This window comes from Serinus canaria, chromosome 11 (assembly GCF_022539315.1).
Source record: "Serinus canaria isolate serCan28SL12 chromosome 11, serCan2020, whole genome shotgun sequence".
Classification (NCBI taxonomy): Eukaryota; Metazoa; Chordata; class Aves; order Passeriformes; family Fringillidae; genus Serinus; species Serinus canaria.
Window position 1 is genome coordinate 20,001,857 of NC_066325.1, and position 19,881 is coordinate 20,021,737.

General features: G+C 47.6%; 1 protein-coding gene and 1 long non-coding RNA gene across 2 annotated transcripts; one reads left to right on the plus strand and one right to left on the minus strand.

The window, feature by feature from the left end:
• Positions 1-457: 457 nt before the first annotated feature.
• On the minus strand, positions 458-3,867 carry PSMD7 (proteasome 26S subunit, non-ATPase 7). Its single transcript, XM_030227779.2, has 7 exons — positions 3,643-3,867; positions 3,045-3,136; positions 2,691-2,783; positions 2,114-2,211; positions 1,757-1,837; positions 1,129-1,220; positions 458-942 (listed from the first exon to the last, which is right to left on the minus strand). The coding sequence occupies exons 1-7, from the start codon at positions 3,714-3,716 to the stop codon at positions 504-506; spliced, it is 969 nt and encodes a 322-aa protein (XP_030083639.1). The 5' UTR covers positions 3,717-3,867; the 3' UTR covers positions 458-503.
• LOC127060053 (uncharacterized) lies at positions 3,799-15,594 on the plus strand. The gene is made up of 3 exons (XR_007778593.1): positions 3,799-3,937; positions 4,703-4,785; positions 15,374-15,594. It is a non-coding gene; the product is annotated as an uncharacterized LOC127060053 (long non-coding RNA).
• Positions 15,595-19,881: the final 4,287 nt, after the last annotated feature.

A 19,881-nucleotide genomic window follows, 5' to 3' on the forward strand; every position in this document is an offset into this window, starting at 1 on the left:
CGGATTTTGTCCCTGCCTGCTCTGTGTTAGCCGTGCTGGCTCCACTGCCTCCCCAGGCTCACAGCCTCCTGCAGCCCCCAGAACTGCTTGATCCAGGCCAGGGGTAACAGGGCCACCAGCACTGTCCCCAGGGAGGCACAGAGGTGTGACAGCAGTGACAACATCCCAGCTGTGCCACACCCTGAAGGGCTGGGGCACAGAGCCAGGTAAACAGAGGGATGGCTGTGGTGCACAAAATTGGCTGATGGCAAAGGATTATGGAACATGGGAATATGCTCAGTGAGAGCAGAGTGTGTGTGAGCTGGGGCCTCAACACCCCCAAAGACACACTGGGGCAAGGAGAAGTGCTGTATAACAGCATAATCGTATCAGAAGCCTCCACATGGCTCCCCCCAACCCTGCTTGGGTGAGGAGGACAGAGTGCTGAGCACATCATACAAGACCCCAGCACCAGGGATTTAGTTTACAAGATTTTTAATTTACAAATAAAAAAGCTACACCTTTTATTTCTTCTCCTTTTTCTCCTCTTTCTTGCCATCACTCTTCTCCTTGTCCTTCTCCTTCTCATCTTTCCTCTCCTTTTTACTTTCTTCTTTTTCCTGTCCTTCCTTCTTCTCCGCATCCCTGTTGGCAATCTTGTTGTTGATGAGGTTGTGTAGGGCCACAACGGAGCGGATGAGCGAGGCCAGGTACACCACCACCATCTGGTCGTTGGTCTTCAGGTAAAAGGCCTTGACAAACTCCTGCAGGTTCACGTCTGGGAGCAGGTTGAACACGTCCTGGAGGTGGTAGATGATCTGGTGGTTGATGGGGAGTTTGCCCAGGGCCACTTTCTCTAGGTAGCTCCTGATGTCCAGAAGCTTGGAGTTCAGTCCCTTCAAGCCATGGACCTGGTTTGTGATCCGCTGGGACAGCGTGCCCACCGTGGTGTCCTTGATGTCCCTGAAACCCAGAGAGAATGGGGATTAGAACCTCAGCCCTTGGGCCCTTTCCAGCCGTGTGAGCAGGGCTGGGGGCTGATGGCAGCCAGGCTCCCAGGATTTGTGCCACATGTTGGATGTGCTCCTCGGGCAGCGGAGAGGGAACGCTGCTGGAGCGTGGCAGTGCCCGGGACAGCTGTCCCCTCACCTCAGCAGGTGCTCCACACCCACTTCCTCGGCCTCCTCAGCACCAATCTCGCTCGTCACGTGCTCAAAGGTCTTGGAGGTCGGGGTGCCGTCCTAAAGGGACACACAGATGGGGGATTTTAGCCAGGGGACGAGGGATTGCACCGAGGAAACCAGAAAAGCAGCCCTACACAGGCCACAAGGGATCTGAGAGGAACGGCTCTAGCTGGGATGTCCTTGATTTAATCAGTGTCACTGACTGCCCCAGCAATCTCTCCTGCTCTGGCTAACTTCCCATTTCTGTATTTTGCTTATCTGTGCCCAGGAGGGGAGTAATATCACAGTTATTTCTCTCTTCTCTGATCCACCCTCATTGCAGTTTGGGAGAACAGCTCCTGCTCTGCAGTGAAGGCCTTAGAAAGGCTAAAAGATCCAGTATTTTATATGCATCCAGAATTAATTTAAATGCCACAATTACAGTGACTCACTGGGTGTTTGTTTGCGTGGGGCTCAGTGAGGAGTGAGCTGCTGAGGGCAGGCCCACAATGACTGGGCACACCTGGGAGCACCTGCAGCCAGTGACACCCACGAGTGACAGCCTCCAAGAGCTCCCAGCCGTGACTGTGACACTTCACAGAGTGAACACTCACATCATGGACCTCCTCCACGGAGATGTAGGCTTCTGTGGGCAGCCCCAGGTCCTTTGGCTTCACATCAATGATCACCAGCACCTTTGGGAGGAACAAAGCGAGCAGAAAACTGGATTTTGGTCATGGAGTAAGATAAAAATACCCAAGCCAGCTCTTCCCTCCTCAGCACCAGCACAAGGCTGCTCAGAAGCGCAAGCTCAGGCACTGGGACAATGATTCAAAAATTCCTGATCCAAGTTCCTCAATCACTTTACAGCTGTGTCACCAGCAAAAAAGGCCGGGGACAAGGCTTCCCAGATGCCCCTTTTAGGGAAAGAGAGAAGAACAACCCCACAAGCCCAAGGTGGCCCCACTTACAGAGTTGGGGCAGTATCTCTTCATCAGTTCGTTGATGGCGATGTCGTTTTTGTGCAGCTTCGGGCCCGTGTGGTACCACCCCACGATTCTTTCTCTGGCTGAGCAAAAGAGAAAGGATTTGGAATCAGAACCAGGGGAGCCCCCAGCAGAGAGACCTGGGCAGAGACTGGGTGGGCTGCTGGAGGCTGAGGGTCTGATCTGTGTGGAGGAGAGGGAAGTGGATTGCAAGGCCATGGCTTGAGCAGTGACTGCACTCACTCATCACTGTCACTGACCCACAGCTTTTCTCCTGGCCCCTTCACTGGTAATTAACAGCTTCTGTTAATTGTGTGGCTCTCAGGGTCTGACAGCCTCCACATCTGACATCTCGAGATGCAAGTCCCATCTCTAAGTGTTCAGAACCATGTGGATGTGGGACGTGGTTAGTGGAGAACACGGTGCTGGCTGATGGTTGGACTTGATGATCTTAGAGGTATTTCCCAACCTTAAGGATTCTGTGATTAATAGGAATTCCCTTTTCCACAGCCCTGAAAGTTTTTGGGACTGTATCCCTGACTGTCAGAAGATCTCAACTCACCATTGACCTTCTTGAACATTCCATACATGTTCTCCAGATAGTCATGGTCCAGGAACCACACGGTATCATCCTTGTCATCCTCATCAAAGGGTACTGGGAGTAAAACAAAACACCAGCGTTTAAGAATCCAACTTCCTGAATTAAAATGTTTATTGAAATGCTCTGGATCTGGGTATTTTTGGCTGCTAAAGGAGAGTGAGGTTTACTTAGGGGTGTTAACAGCAGTTTGCATTTGTTGTTGGATACGAGGTGATTTGTACATGGATGGATCAAAGGCTTCTTCAAAACCCCCAAGACAATCCAGCCACTAAATCATTCAGTGGCTCTGGAGAAGGACGGGACACCCGAACTCACCTGCAAAACTATTGGATACATCCAGGATCTTCTTCTGCCAGGAGCCCAGCAGCACTCCAACCACTCGCTTCTGATTTCCCACTTTTCCTATTCTAAAAGGAAAAAGGACTGTCAGTCCCTGCCACAAACGGGGAGGAGGGAGAGGGGATCCCCATCCCGTGTCGGAGATGACACAGCGGGTGGAAGAGGGGGGTTATGATTGTGCTATCACGGCTTGTGTTTACAGCCACAAAAGGGCGTTCCGCTGCCCTCGGAACCAAAGCCTGTGCCCAGGGACGGGCCGGTGCCACTCACGGGGCACGCGACCCCGACACCGGCTGCGAACAGCGGGCAGCGACCAACCCAGTGCCACCCACTGCGGGCTCGGCCGCCTCCTGGGATCCAGGGCTTTCTTTTTGGCCCTGAAACCGCTCGGCATCGGCGGCAGGGAGTGGGATTAGGCCCAAATTACCCGGGGTGCCGGAGGGACCGGGTCCCCTTCCCGGCCCCGGGACCCTCCCGCTCCGCCGGCTCCCCTCCCGGCCCCGGGCTCCTCCAGGGCCCCGCTCCCGGCCCGGCCGTGACTCAGCGCCGCGGCGCCACTCCCGCCCGGCCGCACCTGTTGAAGTGATCGACGACGCTGAGCAGCACCAGCGGGTGCACGACCACCCTGTCCACGGCCAGCTCCGGCATGGCGCCCGCCCAGCCCGGCCCGGCCCCGCTCGCTCCGACCGCCCGCGCCCGCAGCAGGCCCGACCGGCCCCGCGCCCTCAGCCCGCCCCGAGCCCGGCGTGCAGCGCGCGGGGCGGGGCCGGCGCCGCCGGGGCGGGGCCGCGGCCATCTTGGGAAGGTGCGCTCGCCATCTTCGGGGGGGATCGGCCACGGCGGGACGCGGCAGTCGCCATCCTGAGGAGGTAACGCCGCCATAGTGGCACGGTGCCGCCGCCATCTTGGGAGGGTGCTGCCGCCATCTTGGGCTGCGGCGTTGCTCCGCCCCGAGGGGGGGAGGGGGGGGGGAGGGGGCGGGGAGGGGGCGGCCCTCAGCGGCGGGGCCCTCCCCTTTCACCCTCCGTTTTCCCCCTTTTGACTTTCTTTTCCCCCCTTTTCTTTCTTTTCCCCCCTTTTTCTCTTTATTCCCCCCCTTCCCCCCTTTCTTTCCTTTTCCCCTCCTCTTCCCCCCCCTTTCTTTCCTTTTTTCCTCCCCTTTCCCCCTCTTTTTCACCCCCCTTCCTCTCTTTTTCACTCCTCTCCCCTCTTTCTCCCCCCGCTTTTTTAACTCCTCTTTTCCCTCGCTTTTTAAAACCCCTCTTTCCCCTCCCCTTTTCCCTCCGCTTTCCCCATCTTTTCCCCTCATTTCGCCCATCCCTGCCCTCGGTGTCCCGAGCCCGCCGGGGGCTGTCCCTGCCGTGGGAGGTGCGGGCGGGGTTCGCCGTTCCCCGGCTCAGGGCTCTCGGTGCCCTCTCCCCGAGGGAGGAATCCCCCGCTCCATCCCGAGCCTGGCACGGGGGCAGAGCCCACCCCGGGTGTGATCCTCGCCCTCAGGTGCGCCGGAGCTGTCCCTGCTCCCCGGCCCGGGAAAGGCCCCGGAGCCTCAGCGCACGGCAGCAATCCCGCCACCGCAGCCATAAAAGTCCCCGAAAACACGCAGAAATCGTTATTAGTGTTTGCTTTCTTCCCAGGGACCGTGTCAGGTAAAGCCCCTGCTCTTCGGCCTCAGATTGTGTAGAGGTTTGTGCTGCGTGTAAAGGAGAAACAGGCTCAGGTGAGACTTTGGAGAAGGGTTTTTGCACCTCAGGGGCAGCAGCTGACACAGAACTCTGTCTTCCACTCTTCATTTCTAGTTAAAAAAAAAAAAAAAAGAAAGAAAAAGAAAAAAAAGGAAAAGAAAAAGTATTACCTGAGGCTGTTACTTCGGAGTCTAACGGAGGAGTTACTAACATGAAAAATATCAAAGTTGCTGAGGGTGATCTCACAGTTTTTAAAGTGCTATTATATCCCTTTGTTTTTTTCACTGTTCCCACATGGGTTTTGTAAATTTCTGTACATAGCGGTAATATCTTGGCGTTTCAAAATGCCAAATGGTATTTTGGATGCAATTGAAGGTTTTTTGTTGCTATTCAGCATCATGAAACTTCAGAGATTTTGGCAAAAACAACAATAATTTACAAACCCTGCAGAGTCTGAGACCTCTCGTGGAGTTTTCAGTTGTTACATCCTTTAGTGCTCCTGCTAAAAAAAAAAAAAAAAAAAAAAAGTCTCTAGTGGAGTTTTCGAGTTTTTTTCCCGGCAGAGGGAGATATGTGACCATGGAATTCCAACACAGCCGGGGTTCTTGTCACTTGTTTTATCAATATACATATAAAACTCAATGTTCAAATTAACTAGTTCAATAAGTAATTTAGCTCATTGATTTTCGGGCATATCCTAAGTGCCATTACAAGCTACGGATATTTTAAATGCCATTACCTAATAGAAGGAATGTTTTAAGCACCTTTTATTGATTTTATTACTGCTTTATTTTGCTGTCTTGGTTTAAAAATCATTTTAACCACTCTGTCATCCAGAAGAAATATATCGTTGGTGAAATACAGTCAATTTCCTAAAAACCTTTGACATCGTTAAATAAGGAATTAGAGTTGTTAAATCATGTCAGGCGGTGACGGGGGACAGCGAGGAGATGGACGGGGGCAGAGGGCCAGGGGCTGTCCCCGGCCGTGGCAGAGCCACCCCAGAGGGGCCAGGCGGGGCAGGAGCAGCACGGAGCGCCATGCAGACACAATTAAGGGGCATTTTAATGACCCGTTGTGGCTTTTAATTGAAATTGCTCTGGAACTTGGCGCGTTTGGGGTTGGATTCTCTGGACTGCGTTGCTGGGAGTGTGGGGTGTTGATGTTGTGCACACAGGGGTACACGGAGCCGCCTCCCAGGGATTGCAGCTCCTTCCCTTCCCAGCTCTCTGGGGTTGAGGTTATCAGAATTACTGAGCTGATCAGCTGGCACATGCAGGCTGGGGATCCCGGCAGCGCGGTGCTTAATCAGGGAACTGAGAAGTCAGTAATGAGTGTTGGTGCTCAATAAAGAGCAGCTAAGGAGGTGTTTGAGCTGTGGAGGGGCAAACACCCACACTGAGAGGGGATCCTTCTAGGGGTGCTGAGCTGGGACTGTCCCTGAGCACTGCCACCTCACCTGGAGTGGGGACCGAGGGAGGAGGGCACCTGCTCTTTAAGATGGAACAGGTGATTCCTGCAGTATTTGCTGGGCTTTTATTTTGTTGAAAAAACCCAATCCAACCCATACACAACCCCCAAAAGTTACACACAGCTGTTCTCAGCGGTATAAGAATGGTTTCCAGTCTGGGAAATAAGAGTAAACCATCTTAAATAGTTTAAAAATCAAAGTACTGATTGTAAATGCTAAAGCAGGCTCTAGTTGTTGGTGAGCTGCCGGGAGAGGGGGCAGCAGGAATGTCCATGGAAGGGGAGGGGGCTGTGCTGGGTCCGTGTCCAGATCTGGGGGTCCCCGCGGAGAACAGGATGAACCTGGAACTTCCCTCCAAATCCACGTGTGCCCTGATTCTCCTCCTTTTGCCCTGACTCTCTTCCTTTTGCCTGGTTTGGTGTTGTGCCCTGGCCCCAAGAGCCAGGTTACTCTTTCTGGTGGCACAGGGGCCACAGCTTTGCAGATGTGAGAGGCAGAAAAAGATCCATGGAAAGGTTCATGCAGCTGGGAAAGATTGATACCTGATCCTTTGGATCCTAATCCTAATGGACTCTTACTAATGTGTTCCTTTAATACTGGTTGGGCTTGTTCTTAGGGAAAAACCTTCCTTTATTTTTCCTGCACTTACAGACCATGCCCACTGGCGTGTATTTTCCTTGAGGTACCTCCTCAAATGTGTTTTACGCGTCAGGAGAAGCTGGACTTCCTCCAGACCTGTTGATGGTCTGTCACATAATACCTTTGTGCTCCCAGTTTGAACAGGAAATACATTTATTTCCCTATAAATACATTTAGCTTTGTCCAAATAACTGTAGTTTCCTGTTAAGATTTCCCAGCCAGGGTGTGCCATAAACTGGTTTAGAGGGAATGATGCTGTCTGGAACTGAGCAAGGATAACACAAGTCATGGTAGCAGAACAGAAAGCCACCACCATGTGAATTATGATTTATTTTGGTTAAAGTATAATTCAGTGATGTGCTGACACTGTATCAGTGCATGATGGCCTGAGCCAAGCACCACTCTGCTTCTCGACACCTCCAAATAGCCATTTCCCCCCCTCAAATATCTGTTCTAGAATGTCATCTCTAAAGCAAACGATTAAATCTCTAATTATAAACTACTCTGTTCACTTTCTGATGTGAACTTTAAATATTTGTGTTGTAGTAATTTATTCCTCTGTATCCCTATAGGGTGCTTGACCAAAGCTGTGTGTGTATAAATATATAAAATTATATATATATATATATATGGAGAAGTCGTTACTGACCACATCTGTGAATATTGTTGCAGTTGCTGCCAAGGGATTTAAACCCTTTTGTTCCCACCTGGGGGGTAGCAGATGACTCAGATAATCCTGCCCCCTCTCAAAGAGTGGAATTTTGACCAATAACTGTGGACATCAAATCCTCACTTTCTTTAGTTAAAAACCAGGAGTATTGTCAACATGTCATATCGCATCATGGATGATATTTAATGTTTTATATTCTATGCCTCTGATTTTGTTGCCCTGTCCAGACATCACAGGATATAGAAACATCAGAAATATGGGGTTTTAATAACTAAGTCCTGACTCTAATTTTTTATTTTAATACAGACCGTTTTCCTTATTCTATTCTGGTCCCTTTGCTAAAAACTGATTTAAAAAAAATAATAGTGGAAACAAACAGTTAAAAAAAGCAAGCACAACAGGTTCTAGTCATACTTATTTTTCCACACCTTGAGGACTAGCAAATTCTTTAATATGAGATTTTATTTGTACAAAGCAAAACTTCAAACCCACTCCAAAGCTTTCTTATTAAGTGCTGTCAGTGCGGTGATTTACAGGGGCAATAAAGATCTGGAGGGGGCACATTTATCACGGGGTTCAGCGCACCAGGAGCCATTTTCTCCAGCGCTAAAGCCAAGTGATAAAATGAATTCTTTTGTTCTATAACCAAGACACATTCTCCGGTTGTGGTTTTTTTTTTTTTTTTTTTTTAATGTGTGTTGGAGTCCTTGGTTTGTAGCTTGGCCGTGTTCCTGTTATGCATTTATAAATAATGAAAAATTGCTCACATGCAGATGTGATGATGCATCTGGCAAAGCCACTGCTGGAAACACAGGAACTTACTTTCTACTTAGTCCTATTTGCTAACTTTTCTCCATTGTCAATTCTTGTATGAAATTTTAACAGCCTTTTTTAACTACACGGTTTGGGGAGTTTTGTTTGGTGTGTTCTTTTTTTATTATTTTTTGAGTGATTCTATACCTCTCTGCAAAGCTCAGAGAATTCTGGTTAGGAAGTAATAAAAGTATTCAAAATGAAGAGCTATGCTCATGGGGTGAGATTTGGAAAGCTTCGCTTGCTTCCTCTGCTTCTTAATTTGTGCTTTGGTGACTCCTGGGATGCTGCTCCGTAACAGCAGCGGAGAGAAAAGCTGGGCTTCTGGTCCAGAGGGAAATGCTGCTGCTTGTGTTGGCACTGCCCAGCCCCGGCTGGGGAGAGGAGCTGATGGGGAGGATCTCTGCCTGTCCCCGACGGGCTCAGAATCTGCCGGTACCGTGACTGTAAGAAAGGGAATTCCGGTTTTTCCACGCGAAACTGCCGCCACCTGCGGGCTCTGCCCGGAAGGTCTGGGGAGCCCCGGCACCCTCCGCGTCCGGGGGCTGCACGGGCGCCTTTGGCACAGAAAGCAGGAGAACCAAGTTGCAAAAAATACTGTAGAGTACAAATGTGAACATCTTTAATTGTAAGTGTAAACCTGTGTGAAGCTGCTGCCAGTGCTGTGGTGTGGGCTGGGCTGGAGCCAGAGCCTGAGGAAGAGGAGGCTGGGAAAGCTCCTGCCTTGAGCCTGCTTGGGGTTGAAGCTGGCACCACACTGGGCAGGGACCACAGGTCACTCCAAACCCCTTCCAGCCCGGCCTCGGGCACGTCCAGGGGTCCTGACAAACCCATTTGTTAATCCTGGCTAAATGCTCCAGCAGTTTCCCGCGTGCCGTGCTCTTTGGAAGCAGGACTGGCGCTGCTGCCCCCAGCCCGTGTGGCTGCCGGCGTCCATCCGTGGCTGCCTCACGGGAGTCACTCATCCAGAGCGAAGTGCTGCTGCAACCTAGCCCCACCTCAGCTGCTCTATGGCTGCTGGAAAACTGGAGCTTTACTGGGCTGAAAAAAGGGATTTTGGAGATCTCTTTCCTGTAATTTTATGTTGGCATTTGAAATTTAGCAAGGAAAGCTGTGGTCTTGAAGGCTTTTTGTAGAGCCGTGTATGTTACTGCTGATACTTTTATTGCAAAACCTTTAGTCTCTGATATTTAAGGTCAGAAATTGTGTGTGTGTGTGCTATTTTTTTTTTAACCCAGGGGCCTCTTATACTGTAGTGTCATGAAAGATCCTAAAGCTTTGAGGGGGGAAAAAAAAAATGGAAATACTTCATTTTATGAAGCAGTTTTGGGGTCAGTTTTTCTGAAATGAATGTTTTTATGTTGGATAGTTTAAAGCCCATCTGTTAACTGAAACCAACCCTAAGTGAAGTTGCAGTTGTGTTTCCTATTAGTCTTGTATCTTTCCTATTAGTCATGTATGAAAGAATACAGAGCCATCCAGCAGAATTCCAAACAAAAATGGAAAAAGCAGATGGTGAAACTATTGCCTTGTTGCCTTTCATTTACAGGAGTGAGTAATTATTAATAGATCACAAAAAAACTGTAAGAGTAGTTCTGTAAAGTGTTACCAGAGTCCCCGCTCAAGGTGTCCTTCTGATCATTGCGTATCGCAGGTGAAAATTGGCGCTTTTCACTCAGAGACACTGAAGAGGGTTTGAAAATAGATCATGGATGTTATGTCTGGAAGCCTACAGTGAAAGATAAAATACACAATTTTAAATAGTTAAGCACTGCAAGTCTCTCAGGGCTCATTTATTATGTTGTCATGGTGAGCAAGGAATAAAAAAAAATAAAATAAAAAGGCTGTTCCTTGGGTAGTTGGTACTTAGAGGCACTTTTCTTTTACAAGAGTTCCATGCTGGCTTAAGGAAAGATCTTGGAGAAAAAGAACAAACTTTATTTTTCAAATAAATTCAGCTAGGAACTCACAGCCTCCCCTGACACAGGGCTGAATTATTGTTAGTGTCCGCTGCTGGGAGAGTAACACTTACTGCTGTTTAACAACAATGCCTTTCCATGGAATTTGAGAAAAGCAAAAAGAAAAGGAAAGGCAGAGTTGAGTCCTGAAGCAGAAGGAAACACATCCAGCCTGGAGCCAGGCTCCTTTATCAGGGCTGGAAGGGAGAAGGAACACGTTCTGTACATGCAGCTCCATGTGATTTGGTTGTAAAATTCTTAATGGCTTGTGTGTGTGAAGCAGGAGGTCCTTTCTTCCCTGAATAAAATCTCCTTAGGTGTATTTCTGCCAGACTTTCTCTCTTTTCCATTCTTAGACTGCAGCCAAATATTGGGAAGGTTGTGTCTGCAGAGCTCCAATTGTCATGAACAGGAGACAGTAACTTTTTAGTGTTGTGATGGAAGGTTATGGGTGTGCTTGGTAGGTGATGTGTTTAAAATAGCTGTGAATTGTGTCCAGGCTGTCCCGGCAAGGTTCCCTGACTGGAATTCCACTGGGCAGGCTCTTGGATGCTCCCACATTCCCATATTTTCAGGTTCTGGAGGGCACCTGAGCTCCTGGGTACTGAAGCTGTCCCACATGAGTTTTCATAGTGCTGGAAGCAGTGCTGCAGTGGTACAGGATATTCTGGATCTGTAAGGAGGTGCCCCTGAGGTTTGTGTGTAGAGTTTGGGGTGTTTCCTTGGGGTATAATCACTGGTGGACTCCCAAATTACTTTTTAACTGGTAAGCTGATTGGGCTGTTGTGTTCTGGCTGTTGAGTTTGGTGGTTTTTTTAATGGAAACCATTCTTTACTGATTTTATGTCAGGGACACAATTGCCCAAGTGATGTTTTCATATGAAAGTGTCATGAGCTGTATTTGTTGATGTAAAAATGAGTCAGTTTTAGTAAATACTACACCCTTGAGTCATGGAAGAGTGGTGCTCTAGCTCATCCACCCTTGGATTCCAGTGATAGTCCCTGTACTTCCCTTTGCTCCTGTTGCATTCTAGAAAAAGGCTAATTAGTTCTCCACTGAGCTTGACAAAAAAGGACTTTTAAAAATATAATATTAAAAGGTGTTATATTGGGGCACAAAGGTAACACCCCAAGGAGGTACTATAATTTTATCAAATTTGCCTTAGTAAGTTGTTTTATTAAGTTAAAGTGATTACAGCCAGTAAAGTTAATTTCAATATGGTAATACTCCACAGCAAGTTGGAAATTTAAATAAATGATACTAATAATTTAAAAGTAGAGAAGGTAGAGGAGCTTAGGAAGGTGACCTGTGTGTTACACTGAGATTGCAAACAGGCTTGGCAGATGTAAAGAGGTTCCGGGCTGAGCTGCACTGACCTTTGTGGGAGGACATGAATGCAGCTCTGAGAGAAATGCCTTCTCCAAAAAGTTTGTTTTCATGTGAAAGAGCCCTGTCCTCTCTCAGCTGTGGGGCTTAATGGGTTTAACACCTGGGTGAAGGTGGCTGTTTATTAGGAGGTTTTTTCAATGGAAAAATGCATTCTCTGGCATTCCTCTATTAGCGGAGTGATTGCTCTCAATTAAAATGCATTGCTGGGACTCGATGTTGGCACGCAGGGGAAAGGGTGGGTGGATGGGTGTTAAACCCCCAGGGCTGCCCCGGGGCTTGGAGAGCTGCTGCCTGCCCTCCTTTTTGTGTCAGAAGCTTTGCATGAGCTCCAGAGCGCCAAGCTAGAAAACAGGGAAGAAATAACATGTTAGTAGAACACCTGAGACAAATATTTTCTGCTACTTTCTAGTGAAGAGAATGAATTTGTCATTCCTGTGATCCCGTGGAGTGAGTTTTACTTTCATTAGGAGGTTCCCAAGATCACCGTTTCCCTCCAGGACACGGAAAACCAAACTGCAAGTCAACAAACCGGTGGAAGGGCTGGTCTGCCAGGGTTGGTAATTGGGAATGATGTAACGACTCGGGATTTCCCAAACGCTTTTCAAGATGTTTTCAGTCGTCTGCAGTCTGTGATTGAAATCCCCGCATGGCATCAGCCTGTGTGGAGAACCTGGCCGCAGAATGCTGTTTGGTCTGGTCACTCCGTGGTCATTCCCTGGCTTTGGCTGAAAGATGTGCCCAAGGAGCATCATCAGAACACCATTAACGAAGAGCTGCAGCCTCGGTGTTCTGCATCCTCCACACAAAGCCCAGGGGGCTGGATTTAAGGGCATTTGAGTGCCAGTAAAAGGCTTTGATTTCCCTGGCTCTGAGCTGTGTCCTGCTTAGGAAGCCCGCAGGTAAAATACGGCAAAATTGGGAGTTCTAGTGAGAATGTTTAGTCACAGAGAACTCACAGGTAACTTTTTTCCAAGGAAGAAACCAAGTGAGTGCATTCTAGAATTGTGTAACAAATTATTGGTATTGAATTATCAAATTATATGCACAATTAAATTTTTATTAAATAAGGAATAACGTATGCAATATTATGCTAATCTGGTGCAGTATAACAAGTTTGTAAGTTTAACACACCGTGTGCTGTGCCTCTGCCTCCCAGGGGACTCGTTTGAGACGTAAGGCATTCAGCAATTGAAAAGGAAATTATAAAATTAGTCACTTGAGTAATTTAAGCATGCAAATAAGTGTCCCAACTGTGGTGATACCAGATTTAGCTGAATTTACTCGGGCTGCTTCGACTTTATCACCCTAATTATTCCAGCTTTGTGTCAGGCTTAAGAAAGCAGGAAGCCAGAATTCTCTGTTACACTAGTTTCTTGTGGTGCTATTACTGCACTGTGTGTGCCCTAACGCACTCACTGGGAAGAACTTGTTCCAAGGGGTTTTTTCCCTGCTAATTAGCAGAACAAAGGCAATCAGAACTATTCTATCACCAGAGATTTAACACACTCGGATTTTATGAACCAAGCTGAGTGAGGTGTATATGTTCTGACAGCAAATATACAGCACAGCCAAGGGAATTCCGTGTGCTGGAGCCCCTCAGCAATTCAGTAAAAATTACCTGTTTAGGTGATGACTTTTTTTTTTCTCAGAGCCATCTCCTTGCATGTCTCTGACGTTAAAACGTAGCTGGTTCCATGAAAGTATTAATTATTTCAGAAATCTTATCTACAAGGAGCTGGTTGTGAGAGGAGCGCTGGTGGAAATAAGCACATGATCCAGTTGCACATACAGGGCTGTTTTCAGGCTCCTGTTAATATTAAAAGAATGTTAATGTAAAACATTAAGATAAGAAATCAGAGGACAGTCTCTGCCTCCATGAAGCCCAGGAGCTCCTGCTGAGCTTTGCTCAACAAGCAAGTACGGAAGCTCTGTGATGAAATTGATTTTGCCCTTATTATTGGCAATAGAGTGACCATTGCTTGGATGTAAGAGTCATTTTTTAAAAAGTATCTTGGTGAAAAATCATGAGAGTCCAACAGACTTTTTGTCTTAATTTTTGGCATAACTCTTTAATTTTTTTCCCTCAGGAAGTGTACACAACAGCCCCATTTTTCACATGAATAAATGGAAATAATCTTTGCAGCCATGGATGCTTCTTAATATTAGTTGAAAGTAAAGATGCACATAGGGGTTCTAGTCTATAAAGAAGGTGAGAAAACAAATAAGAGCAAGTGTTAATTCATGTACACAGAATTTGTGTCTGCACAGCAGGTGAAAATGCTTCATTAATGCTGGAAATATCTGTCCTGCTGTGTAGTTTTCCTTCCTTTTTATTACTCTAGCATTTGGTCTCGTATGAATGCACCGTACTTATTTGCATGTTATCACGACAGATTCCTCTTTGCTGCTAGTTATCCATATAAAGAGATAGATGCTCCACATGACCTCAAGAAAGTATTCAGATGAAACACTGTCTTAAAATATTGTGGGTTTCATAGCACAGTGTATATATACATAAATTTTATTTTTAGTCAAGGTTATTAATTGCTCACAAAAATGGCAACTAAGAAAAATGCTGTTAAAGTGTAATGTCAAATGCTTCTAATTATGGCAATGTCAGGAGCAGGGGTCAGTTGGAATGTCCATGAGATTAAATAGAAAATAATCCTGACTGTGTGACTCCAAGCTTTTGACACCCCTGTTTGAGGAGCCACCGGCTGTGGCCGTGTCCCTCACGGAGCTCAGTAACGCGCCGTGGATCAATGCCCGTGTTTGTAACGGGGCCCAGACCCTGCTCTGGACGTGCAGGGACAGACAGGCCACACCTTTGGGGAGTCCCTTCTCAGCCAGCAGCCCTGTCATCGCTGGAAGCCCGAGCGGGATGTGCAGTGAGCCTGTCCCCAGCAAGAGCAGCCTGGCCCTGCCCTCGGGGAGCGCAGTGACCGTGTCCCCCTGGGGCTGCAGCACAGAGCCCTGTGCCAGCGCCTGGCTCACAGCCCTGCACGTTCCAGGTGTGCCATGCCACCTGCTTGGCACAGCTTCCCACTCCTTTGCAGCCAGCTGGTTCCACTCTGGTTTTAAAAAGAACGGAGGCTACTCTTGCCATGGCTCCACTGCTGCATGCCTGGGGCTGCTGTCTCAGGCCAGTGCTCTCCAACCTTCTGGCACACTGTTGGTCTGGATCTGCAGTTGTCATATTTGTAGCAGAAATAATTCCTCTTTTGGTTTTTCCTATTACAACAACAAGGAAAAAAAATTGCAAAATGTGAATTAATTTGATAACTCCATCTTGCTGGCCACACAAATCCAGGTAAAGCTTGTACTTTTGTGAGGAACCAAGTGTGTTAGATGACGTGCTCTGTTTTTGTCTGGATGTTTGTCTGCCTCGGTTATTAATGTTGTATCATACTCTGAAAGGATCAAAGATACTGTATAAGGGGAATAGGTTTTAAAAAAAGGGAAATGAGGGTAGTGAGTTGAAGAAGGGTAAGAATACATACAAAAGTGACAAGCAGCCCATCAGTCATTTTAAGCTACTCTTCCAGACTGCTTTGTGTGCCGTTCACATTTTTTCAGTGGTTTTTTTCTGATTGTGCTTTATGTATTTTGCTTGACACAGCAGGTACGTGGGGTTTGTACTTTTGTCTACGTGACTCACAAAATGGGCTTTTCTTTAAAACAGGTATTTTTGCACCGTTTTATGGAGCATCGTGGTGGATTGGTGTGCCTGTGCCTCAGACTGGCAGGTCAGTGAAGCCTGGGGACAGTCAGCACAGCAGCGGGGACGAGGAAGCATCTGAAGGGTTTTCTGAGATCTTGGCTGCTCCTCGTGTTCCTTTTCCTCAATATCCCACAAAATAATCGGCTGCCAGAGAATTTCCTGCCTGTGTACACCTTCCCTGGTGCCTTAGGTGTTGGTAAGTTAAAACAGTGCTGGGTTGCTCCAAGATAAGGTGGGAGGGGAGCTGCAGCAACCTTCAGTGCTCTCCCCCTGTCCCATGGCTGTCACACGACACAGGTATCGATCCTGCTGGAGCGGCCGGCACGGGCGTGACCTCCCGGGGACTGCCCCTCCCTGCTCTGAAGGGCCACTCATTTGCAGGAGGTAATTAAAAGGAGTTTCTAATGCAGGGTGGTCAGAGAAATCTCTTGCAGGTGGTAGTGCAGGACGCAGCAGCTCAGGGCAACCTCTGGAGCTGGCCGCACAGGACATGTGAGCTGCAGTGTGGGGGAGCCTGCACAGGCTGGGCTGAGCTCTCCTGGTGGTTCCTGGCCTGCCAAGGCAGAGCTGGGTCAGAACCCTGGGAAATGCTCTGATGGCAGCATGGCATGGCTGTGGGGTAGTCTCTGGGTCTTCATAGTGCTTTTTGTGTTGTCAGCATTTTAGAAAAGCTCATCCTTTGGGTCTTCAGTACACAATGAAACGTTTAATCATTTAAAGTTCATATTTGGTCTAAAATTTAAAGTATTCTGGATCCTCCAGAGAAATTTCAGTGTCTCCAGAAAATATGAATACCGGCACTTTGAGCTGGCTCTTGGCTGCTCAGGTGACTCTGGGGCATCCTTGCTGCTCTAAGCCAATGAGGAGACTTTGGATTTCTCTCCAAGTTCTTTTTGGAGTTTTTACTGAGCCACAAAAATGTCACTCGAAAAACCTTGTCATTTAATGAAGCTGTTGCTCTGCAAAGAACAAGTTTAGATGAGGTAGCTGTCAAAATATGTGCTTGGTCCTCTTCTGACCTAAAAAGTCTGGGTTTGGTCCCTGATGTCATTAGGCCAAACTTTCTCACTTCATTGACTTTAGGAAGGCAACTGTGACTGAGATACTGCGTTGGATGTGTTGGGGACTGCATAATTAGTGTCTGAAATCAGTGCTTAATAGCTTGTCTTCAGAAATTTATTTTCCCTTCTGGAAAAAGTGTTGATATTTTAAGCATTTTGACTGTTCCTGCTTATTTTTTTTCTTCCTTTTATGATATAAAAATTCAGTTTGGTTCATTTTGAGCCTGACTGGAAGGAGAAGTTTGTTTATTTTGGCAGCTTAGTTGTAGATCGGCCAAGAGGAAAATGAAAAACTGTAGCCTGTGGGCATTCTGTGTGTGCTTATCTCCGTCCTCCTGGAGCAGGGATAACTGTCTCCTTCATAGGAAAGAAAAACAGGTTGAGGAGAAGCCTCATGTATTTATATTTTCTCTCTTTTTTTTTTTTTTTTTTTACTGTAGCAATTCTGCGCAAGGTCTGTTGGCAGTGTTGGGGGTGGCACAGACACACCCACAGCTCAGGGTATGCTCTGAAGTATTTTTGCTCAACAGAAGTTTAATTAATTTATTAAATATTTGTTTTTTCTACTCCTAATGTTTGGAAAAAAACTTAAGATTGTATATCTTTGAGTGTTAGTCTAAGAGTGAATCAGAAAACAATAATTTCTGTAGGCTCCTTTTTTGGTGCTACAATTCAGCCAAGGGCACACATTCCAACAGCCCGGGCACTGGGCTGGTCCCCTCAGGACTGTGCTCTCACCACAGCCAAGGGCAGGCGTTGTCAGGTTGTCCTGCTGTGATCCCAAACACCTCCCAAAGTCCACTGGTGCCATCAGGACCGGCTGGAACGCGAGGGTGCAGAGGGAGCCTCGCTGCCAGCCCTGATGCTGTGAGAGCCCTCAGCTGCAGCAGCCTCTGCCCCACCTTCGCTGCCCGGCACGGTGTCAGCAGAGCTCGGCTGGGGACAGCAGGTAAGCCAGGCACAGCCAGTTCCTGCTCCAACAGGACCTGTAGCGTCGGCTGTCAGGTGCTGAACAGCTTTCATTCACAAATCCTGGGATGCTCACTCACTGCGTTTGCTTTTGCATTATCAGCTCTTTCGCGTGAAACATTTTAAAGATTCACTGTTATGAACTTTCTGCCAAGTTTTAATCGCTTTGTGCTGTTTGCCACTTGGATATATGCGAATTTCTTCTTATGAGAGATGATAAACATGTAAAATCCTACTTTTTAGGAGTTGGTACAAGTTCAAATACTATTGCTTTAAAATAAAAGGATACTAGTAAGACACAGAGAAGAAACTCGATGGAAAAAGTGAGGGACCTGTATGCTTTGTGGTAGTCTTTTAAAAGCTTCTTGCTCAAAGGCATCTACCCTGTCCTCAGAGGACTTGGGTATTGGTTTGATGTCAGTTCTTTCACAAATACACTCTTATTTCTGTTATTCCAATCATACATATATGCTGTTAATAAAATTCTTCCTTAGAGTATCTGGGAGGAAAACCTTATTCCTTTGTTTTGGGCCAGCCGGCAACTGCGGCACTGGTGGATTAGCAGATGAGAAGCTTATTCCAGAGAAACAGCTTCTTCTGGAAAATTGCTTTGACAGAAACCCCTCATTCCTGCAACCAGAACCCACAGACTTTCAAAGTAATTAGGGAGACTTCAGTAACAAAGAAATAGAGACAGCAAATCCAACAAGAGATTTGGCTGTTGCTCCGCAGCCTCCCTGTCTGTGTCTCCCTCCTGCTGTGGGAGGGAGCAGGGAAATGAAGGGGAAGAGGAGTTACTGATGGTGCTGAGAAGCCTTTATTGCTGGGGCACCAAGCTCATCCCTCTCCTTTTAGGCAGAGCTTTGTTTTTGGGGGCAGGAACATGAGCAGCCTCACTGTGGAGGTGTGGTGTGGCAGCAGGTGCCTGGCAGGAGTGGTCTAACGTGTCTGCTCCAAGGATCAGGGCAAGGGGGTGTTCCAGAAACTGGGCATTGCAGTATGGAATGGCACTGGCAGGGGCTATGCCAGGCTGGCAGCCAGTGGCATTCTCCCATGGGCAGTCCCTGTGGCCAGCACCTGGTGTGTCCCAGAGTGGGGCTGCACTGGCCACTCAGTTCCCCAGTTCCCGTTAAGGGAAGAAAGCATCTGTGTTTTCTTAATGTGTCTTTAAAGCATTAAACAGTCTCTGGAGGTGGGAAGGGGAAGGATAAAACCCCTCTGTAGAAGCAGTGCTTTTAATGGCCTTCACTCCGTGGGCAATGCCAGCACTGGGTGTCACCCCCTTCTTTTGTCCTAGTGACAAACCCACACTGCGGGGTTAAGGGTCCCTGCTGGTACTCTGGGCTCAGTCAGCACCTTCTTGCTGACTCAGGGTTACTGAGGGTGTGCTGGGATTCTGGGCCAGCCAGGCTGAGGGAAAAACAGCTTCCTGGGTCTTTTTTGGGACTGACTCTAATTGTATTCCCTTACACTGCCCAAGCGGGCTTCTCTCCCTCGTGGCTCCCATCCTATGCAGCAGAAATCACAGGGCATGATTAAGTAAATGCACAATCTGTGGCGTTTGATCTGCGTGTGCCATGCTGGCAGCCAGATGAGTGGGAGTTTCCATGTGTGTGCTTTCTTGCAAAAGTTTGGGGAAAAAATCGATTTGCACAGTCAGGACAACTCTCAGTGCAGAATTCCTGTGTAAAGGCAAGGTGGCCTGATGCCACCAGAGCATCTTCATCCCAGGGCCAGAGCCTGCTGGATGCCAGGCCTGTGGGGCAGGTGTGCTGAGGGGTGGCACACTGCAGGTGCCCCCCCCAGCCTAGCCCAGCAGGAATGTGCCCAGCAGCTTTCCCTCAAAGGAAACATGAGGAAAACATCTTGTTTTAGAGAGATATTTAATATGTTTTTCATATTTGGAAGGCAGTTAATGTCTGGGAATGTCCTTTTGCTCCCTGGCCAGCATGATTAATGTTACTTTTGATCTTTTTTTTTTTTTTTTTTTTTTTAAATTCAGAGTAAAAGTGATTTATTTGCAAGGAAAGCAACAGCAATTATTTACTCTGTATTCATGGTTAAAGTTGCTTTCTTTTAAACATTATTTTTGGGAGGGTAAAAGTTCTTAAAAATAAACATGGTTCAAATTATTTTTAGATTAAAATACTTTATGGAAGGAGAGCTGAGTTTTAGTGTTTGAGCATTAAACCAGGTAGTTAAGTCTTTGGGGAAAACACAGATGTAGAAAGGCCAAGCAAAAATGTGCTTTCAACTACCTGGAGCTAATTGCATGAAGCAGCTAATGAGGATTCTAATGAGGATGCTGCTGGGTTAGGTGGTTGTGCCCAGGTGGTTTGCTGCCTTCCTGCCAGCCCTGTGCTGGGGCTCAGCTGTCCATGGGCTGCACGTGCTTGGGGCCACCTGGGCTGGTGGGCACAGGGACTGGCACAGGGGCTG